Here is an 8,256-nt window from a genome sequence, read left to right on the forward strand (position 1 = left end):
TAGTCATCTTAAACAATGCAAGAACATGATTAAGTTCGTCAATAAAAAAAAATAACAATTTTTTTCATAATACTTATCCATCAAAAAATAAGCTCTTAGAGGGATCTGAATTGGTTTGACTGCATATACAGCCAAGAAGTAAAGGGTCATGTAATTTTAGATGATAGTAGTACATAGGTACGCAGGACATGAAGGGCCATGTAATGTAAATTTAGATGATGAGTACGCGAGACGTCAAGGGCCATGTAAACAATTTCTTCTCAGCGGTGCAACTTCTGCCAAATGAGATGCTGAAGATACCCTGGAATCGGCTGCATTCCTATGCCACAAGCTTGTGTAAACTCTGGAATCGGCTGCATTCCTATGCCACAAGCTTGTGTAACTCACATGTTTATATTAAATAATAAATAGCTCAGCAATATGTTTGCACCTCCAATGTGGCATCTGACATTTGGTCCATGCTGACGACAGGCAGCTTGCCCTAAGCAGTGGAAAGACCAAATACAAAGTCTTGTAATGAATATAACAAGAATTTTTCTTTACATTTGTGAAAAGCAAAAATTTTCCGATACTGACAATAATTGGTACAGAAACTAAATGGGCCACACCTTGAGTACCTTCCTAATAAAAAGAAAAAGAATTGAGAGCTCAGATATAATGAAACAAACTCAATCAATCTCATCATAAATCTTTTAACTCAAAAGTTATATTTTTCCCTCTGTTCCTAGTCTTGATACTTGCCGAGGGTCTCGAATTGCACGTACTTCTTTCCTTTTTTTTCTTTTATCGTGTGTGCAGTTCCAACTCCACCTGCAGAAAGAATTAAAAAGGTACAGAGCGCATAAGAAAATCAAGTCGAGAAGGAAGATGCTAGGGACAGAAGATTCAGTTATCACCAATCCTTGGCACATTATTAACTTTAAAATAATTTCACTATTAAAGGGAGGTACTTTGTCATAACCTAATGAGATTGCACTCATGAAGATTGTGAAAGCCAATATGAAGATCATAAGTGATGCCCTCCCCATCAAGACAATTAGTCTTCTCAACACACGTTGGACAACAATTGCAGCCACTGCTGCCATTGCGATAAAGTAGAGAGCTGCCAGATCAACAGTGATCAGCCAAACAAATCAACTTCAATAATTGGCAAGAGGATTGGATGAAAGCGCTATGTTCCAATTACTCAACCAATCGGACTATCAGTCACAAGTCAAAGATAATTTTGTTATTTTTATCTAATTGCAATAGAAAATGGAAAGCAAGTTGCAGTACAATACGGGACAGGAAATTGATTTAGGAGGTACTATTCTACAACGGACATGGATGAGGAGAATGCCATGGCAAAGGTTGCTGTTGCACTTCAGACCTGCATAAAATTTCAGAGAAAAAACTGAGATGAAGAAACCAAAATATCTGCATCTAGAAACAGCCCAAATCTGATAGTATACAGTGTGAAGACTTCAATGGGATATGCATAGATCAAGCACATCATAATCCCTGATTTAGACCAATTTATAAAGTTTACACATATATTGAACATCTAAACATTAAATACGATTTGCATTTTTTGCATCGCTTATTGTGGTTTTAGAGGCCATTTTAACTGAACTCTGTAGAAGATGTATAGGGAAAATGGCATGTCAAGAAAATATTGAAAAACTGCCCCTCATTTGCATTTTTCCCCTTTCTCAAATTCTCCCCACACCTGCTTATCCATTTGTCCTTTCACAATCCTGGATCTTCCCTTTTATGTCATTATCCTCTTTTGCCTTAATTATCATCTAACAAGTACTAACAAGCAACTCCCATGCAGCCACGGATGTTTTGCGATGCTTAGGCTGCACTGCGGTGCTATGCAGCACTCGATGTTAATTATCAGGAGATGGACGGCCATTAAATAAGACAATCTACAAGCACCTACCGTATCACAAACAGTACATCTCACTTGATGGCCATCCATCTTTTAATGGTAGCCGTCGAGGGCTATACAATACTTTATGGTGTAGCTCGTGAACCATAGAGGATCCTAATTGCTCCCATGCATGCCCACCAGCTTATTCAACTAAAATTCAAACAGAAAACAGGAAAAAGTTACATCTCAGCCATCTCATTGTATGATGTGATCAAAAGCCTATCTCCCTCTCTGGATTTATGTTTTTTAAATTCTTTCAGTTTCTCAAGCAAAAATTGTTCTTTATTAAGTCATATGAGTTAATCTAATCAAAACACACATAAAATAGCTAAACCTTTCTTCACTTCAACAACGTTCCATCAAGGTTATGAGCTTTTAAAACTGAATATGATAGCTTACTAACCTAATGTGATTTTGTGTATTCCTTCCAATACTTGAATCCTAGTATATAAACGCTCGTGAAATCTACGGAAATCTAATAGCCAGGCTGATTTATGCTATGCACAGATGCATAAAAATACATGCTATACATACCATACATATATACCTACCTATCTACCCAGCTACCCACATAAATACATGCATGCATGCTATATGTCCATCCATCAATCCATCTACATGTATATACATGCATACATGCTATACGTACATACATTCGCAATTCTACAGGAGTAAGTGAAGACATGATAAACACCTGTCGAGGGATGCCAGCCTCCAAAAGAGTGGACCTAAAATAAAGCCTCCTCCTGGACCAAGCAGTCCCCCAACAATACCGGCAAGGACATCTAATGAACAATACATAACTGATGGACTCTCCAGTTTGTCCCTTCATGCCCCTTGGACGCAATCATTCTTTTTCCCTGTATAAACTAATTGCTTCATACAGAGTCACTGCCATAGAGACAGGGATCAGCAAAATTACAACATGATGATTTCATATTAACAAGACCATTTGAAAGACTAGAGTCTAACTACACCCTTAAACACATGATCGAAGCAAGGCATGGAACCTGCAGCAAGTTCAAAACCCAAAACCGTATTGAACATGTTGCTGAATAGTTTCTGCATGCATACAGCCGATATCAATCACAAACTCCTTACTACTTTAGATCATTGAAGACTTACTCATCAATTACTCACCTTTGCGATTTGTAATACAAGGAATGCCATCCGCTAAAAGACAAGAAGGCCAAGCTACTTCCAGCAAATATTCTGAAGAACTGGTTCCTGCAGTAATTACTGATTATTGTGTGTCTTAACAACTTGAAGAAATGGTAAAGCAGACTGCTGCTAGTCTATCTCTGGTTCTGCACTCACCATATCCTCTTTTTGACCATCATTGCTTGGACCAGCAGCAAGAGGTTTATATTCTACTTCTTGAATCCCCCAGGAGAGATGAAATACTTGTTTCCAAAACACAAACAAAACCAGGGTATTATGTACTCCCCCAAGCTTACCCTTGGGCTGAGAGCATTTAGCAGCCTCCTGGAAGAAGATAAGAAAGAGACAGTGGGTTATTATTAATTTTTGAGAATAAAAGATGCTAACAGTAAAATGAGCGAAGGAAAGATACCTTCTTCATCAGTGCCTCCTCCTTTCTTGACTCAACACCTTTCATAAATGATTTAGTTAGTGTGCCTATAAAATGCCATCAGCAGGCATGAAGGATGCTCCCATTAACAAAATCACAATGTCCTCCATGTGATATAACTGATTACCTAAGAAGAGCACCATTATGAGAATTGTTACCAACCAGTCAGGAAATCTGGCATTAAAAATGACACCCATACTGATCCCAAGCATAAGCATTGGTTGAATAAGCAAAGCCAAGTCATAATCAATGATTGGCGTCCAAAGTTGGATACCTCAGCTTAAGGTTGCAGTAGACAGTTGACCCAGCTGCACCCATTATCATACCTGGCCAAAGAGCACCAAGATCTAAATACTTAAAAGAAAACTTTTGCTTCCGGTTCAAATCTCAGTCAGAACATGATGCTAAACATAATCTATAGAAGAAGATTAAAAACGAACTCACTTAAAATGGTCTCCATGGATGTGGGCAAGAAAGAAACCTAACCTTTGAAAGCAAATTCAAGCAAACAAGCTAAACAAAAGTATGTATCTTTTGAAAAGCCAATCCAGCATACCATAGGCTGAGAAAATTATATTGAACGGTTAAAGTTGTCTTGAGAAATAAAATAAAAAAATCGGCATTCAATCCACCTAAGTGTAACCTTGGTGGCAAACTCCTCATATCCCACAACTCTTAAGCCCTCTTGTAACAAAAAAAAATGAATTTTACAAAAATAATCCTATTTTTGCAATAGATACTAGAAGGTTTTGCAGCGATACTACCAAGACTAGTGTTAACAGGAATTCAAGGTAGCAGCTCCTCAAATTCCAACAAAAATAAAGAAAAAAGAAAAGCCCTCATAAATGAAAAAAAAAAACCGAAAAACAAAACTAGAGAATAGTTTCTTGAACAACTTTCCATTGCTAAGAAAGAACAGAACAGAAAAAAATTCTTACACTTGGATAATGCGGTTGATGATTTTGAATCAAATCCAATAATAAGCGTAAGCATGGGAACAAAGATCCCATCCCCACCAATATTTCCAACGCTCCCGAACGCCGCTCCCAAGAACCCAATCATCGAGCCTATCACAGGTCGCCATCCGAATTCGTTTGGCTGTTGCGAACCACAGTATAATCCCATCATAACAGTTACAAATTCCCACATCTTTTTACTCCAAAATGAACAGAAAAGAAAACATAAAAAATGAAATCTTGATAGGAATTACCGGCGAAACGTGGTGGTAATAAGAACCGTCGGCCTGCCACAAAAAATCCATCAAATTTAGAAGATAACTAAACGCAAACATCTCTTCTTCGGCGCTAACATCATCTATCCAACCCCCAATCTTGAGGCTCCGCTCTGCCGATACCACCGCCAATGCCAAGAAGAAACCGAGAGCAGTCAGAACCGAGGTTCTTAGCCTTCCCCTCCATCTCCCACACATCTCCGACCCAGGATCCCACCTTTAATCTTCCCTACGACCATAAACAGCGAAAACTCTTTATCTTTACAAAATTTCTGTCGATTCTTTTCGTCTCCGACCAGAACTCTACCGGAATCTGGGTGAACAACCATCAGAGCGAAAAAAGAAAACAACAACCAGGTTCCTCCAAAGAACGATGACTCCTCTGGAGCCTCGGAGCGAGACAAATTCTTTCCAATTTTAGAAGGGCAAGGGGTGACCGAAGAGAATCGAAGGGAGCCAATCGCCCCGTAAAGCCGATCCTGGTACGATATCTGCCAAACTTGCCGGATCGGTACCGGAGGATGATGGTACTCCGACGCTTCCAGGGCTTGAGAAGGAAGTGAGGAAGATCTCGCACTTCTGAAGGAAAAGGTCGAGTTGAATTAAAATAAAGGCGGGACTCTTCGTTACACGTTGTTTGGATTACTTTCGATTACAAAAATGTCCCCGAGAGTTTATATATATATATATATATATATATATATATATATATATATATATATATATATGGGTTTTACCACGATATTTTTTATAATATTTTATTATAAAAAATATTTTAGATATTATATATTATTATTTTATATATATAATTTTTTAAAAATAATTTTCTTTCTCTCTCTTCTTCTTTCCACTGCTCACCACGGCCCCCCTCCCTCGGGTGCCCCCGTGGCTCCTCCACACCCACCCCAGCCACTCGCAGTGGCTCCTCCGCCCTCATCTTCGGCCCTCTCGGCGCCCCTCAGGGCCAGCAACTCCTCTTCCCCACCCCCTGACCCCTGCGAAACTCCACGCCCGCACTCCTCTGCACCGCCCTTGCCCACCCTGACGCCTGTGGTCCCACCACCACCCCCTCACGGGCAGCGCTCACCGCTGCTCTGTACCTCCCAACCCCGGACCCCCTCCCCCAAAGTGGCCGCAGCCCACCCCCACCCCCCCAAGTTCCTGCCGCTGTTTTGCACGCCTCTGCACCGCCCACGCCCGCCCCCACACCCGTGGTCCCACCACCCCCCCTCCCGACGGCGCTCGCCGTTGCTCCGTGCCTCCTACCCCAACCCACCCCCCCCCAAGCAGCCGCAGCCCGTCCCCTTTGCCTCCTCCCTCTCCACATGGATAATTTGCAGCTTCTCTGCATCGTTGCCTCCCCGGTGCACACCCACGATTCCCACTCACCCCCTGGCCAGCGGCCCATGGCTGCTCCGCACCACCGCCCCTCCTGGCGCACATCCGCAGTTGCTCCGCACCATCGTCCCTGCCAGTGAGCCCTCTCACTGGCGGCCTGCGGCTGTTCCGTCCCACCGTCCCTCCACCTCTTCGACGCCGCCGACCTGCGACTGCTTTGCGCCATCGCCTCTCCTGGCGTGCACCTACGGTTCCCCCCTCTCTCCGACCCTCAACGGACAAAGAAAGCATTTAAAAAAATCAATTTAACATGTCATGAAACGATCCTGTTGTTTGAAATATTTACTATACCAATCATAAATATTATTAGGATTTAGCCGATTAAAATTTGAGTGATTCGTATTTAATCTAATAATTAAAAATAAATAAATAATAAAAAAATTAAAATATTTTTTTGAACACTGTAAATTATATATATATATATCATAATTAAATTTTAATATGCATAACTGATACGATAAATATTTTAAAAATTAAAAATATTTTATATCATAATTAAATTATTTTTTTTAAAAAAAATTTATGGTCCATTGAAGATGGAGAAGGCATGGAAAAACTGCAAGATCAAGAGGAGGGGAGTGCAAAGAAACCACAGGCCATCAAGATGGGGTGGTGGGCAATGCAGAGCAGCCGTAGGCTGTCGAGCAGGGTGGGAGGGAACCATGAAGGTGGTGGGCAGCGCAGAGCAGCCACAGGATGTCAGACGGGGGGAACTACAGACTGCACGAGGGTGGTGGGGGGCACCGCGAATGCAGGTGCAAAGCTGCCTTGCAGGCCGATGGCGTGGAGAAGCCGAGGGCCGCAGGGGAGGGGGGCACAAAGGAGCTGCTAGTGCTAGGGGGATCGAGAGCGGCTCCACTACAAGCGCCTACAGATGAGCCACAACTAGTGCTGGGAGGGGGGGCATGGAGAAGAAACGGATAAAAGAAGAAAGAAAAAAGAAAAAAATAATAATAATATATTATTTTTTAAAAAATAAAATATATAAAAATAATAATTTATAATATTTTAAATATTTTTTATAATAAAATATTATTAAAAAATATTATATATATATATATATATATATATATATATATATATATATATATATATAAAGCAGATTAGTTATATAAATATGAAAACAACCACAAAATCACAAAACATCCTGAGAAGATAAAGAAACACTCTGAACGTTGGTCCACAGGATCTCACCTGAGTGTGTTGGGTGGATGTCTGGCCAGGATACCACCTCCCAAGATCCTTTCAGTACCATGCGATGCAGCAGGAAGAAAGAAGAAACAGAACAAAAGAAAAACAATTAAAATATGTAGATCAGCCACAAAAGGGTTCGCCTCCACGGGGCATGCAAACTTCACTATGAAAAGAAAATTTTACAAGAGGAGACCTCACCCTCAATCCTTGTACACCTAATTCTCTCTCACTAGAAGTTTCCCTCACAAAAGCTCTCTTTCTCTTGGAAGACCCCCTGAACCCCTGAAGTGCCTGGCGACCGCTATCCAAGAGCCTCCTGCTCCTTCTCTCTCAGCGCTTCCACCTTTCTCTCTCTTCTCGAATTCGTACGGCTCTGTACGGCGAGAAAACCCGAACTACCATTTTACTGTTCGTCCACAGGCCCATTTAAAGGGTTAAAATCTAATTAGATGAGTTTAAGAGTCCTTAATCAACCCAAATCAGGTTCTGAACCGTCGGATCAAAAAATTGATCAACCCACGCCCTCCAATCACGACCGGTCCACAGAATAGAGTCGTGGACCACGCGAAACATGTGGGAAATACCCATGCGGTCCACAGGCCCAGCCGTGGACCGCCCGGTCCACGGTGGACCGGGGCAAAGGGCCAGCAGGCCGCCTGGGCCTGGGCCGGCCCACTCCCGCGCGCGGGCCTACGTGCGCTTGGGCCGCGCGCCCGGCTGGGCCGTGCACCCACCTGGGCCGCCCGCCCGTGTGGGTCGCATGTCCCGCGCGCCGTCGCCTGCGGCCGCGCCGCTGCCGCCCACCGCCGGTCGCCGGCGGTCCTCCACCGCCTCGAATCTCGTACCGACTTCAAAAGCTCGTATCTCCTCCATCCGAGCTTCATTTCGGGTGATCTTGGTCTCGTTGGACTCTGTTTTTCGTCGCAA

The 8,256-nt window shown here is 42.5% G+C and overlaps 1 protein-coding gene across 4 annotated transcripts; it reads right to left on the reverse strand.

The window, feature by feature from the left end:
- Positions 1 to 488: 488 nt before the first annotated feature.
- Positions 489 to 5,299, reverse strand: LOC114912623 (sulfite exporter TauE/SafE family protein 3-like). 4 transcript variants are annotated; one of them, XM_029262767.2, is made up of 10 exons: positions 4,717 to 5,299; positions 4,445 to 4,604; positions 3,781 to 3,832; positions 3,489 to 3,553; positions 3,233 to 3,400; positions 3,056 to 3,142; positions 2,610 to 2,806; positions 1,323 to 1,369; positions 962 to 1,102; positions 489 to 810 (listed from the first exon to the last, which is right to left on the reverse strand). In XM_029262767.2, exons 1-4 carry the CDS (start codon positions 4,933 to 4,935, stop codon positions 3,541 to 3,543), a joined length of 444 nt encoding a protein of 147 aa, XP_029118600.2. In that variant the 5' UTR covers positions 4,936 to 5,299; the 3' UTR covers positions 489 to 810; positions 962 to 1,102; positions 1,323 to 1,369; positions 2,610 to 2,806; positions 3,056 to 3,142; positions 3,233 to 3,400; positions 3,489 to 3,540. The 4 variants fall into 4 exon arrangements, with proteins under 4 accessions (XP_029118600.2, XP_073107490.1, XP_073107491.1 ...); XM_073251389.1 differs by having other exon boundaries at positions 962 to 1,369; XM_073251390.1 differs by having other exon boundaries at positions 962 to 1,369; positions 2,610 to 2,977.
- Between the last annotated feature and the right edge of the window lie 2,957 nt (positions 5,300 to 8,256).

The sequence above is a fragment of the Elaeis guineensis genome, chromosome 2 (genome assembly GCF_000442705.2).
Source record: "Elaeis guineensis isolate ETL-2024a chromosome 2, EG11, whole genome shotgun sequence".
Classification (NCBI taxonomy): Eukaryota; Viridiplantae; Streptophyta; class Magnoliopsida; order Arecales; family Arecaceae; genus Elaeis; species Elaeis guineensis.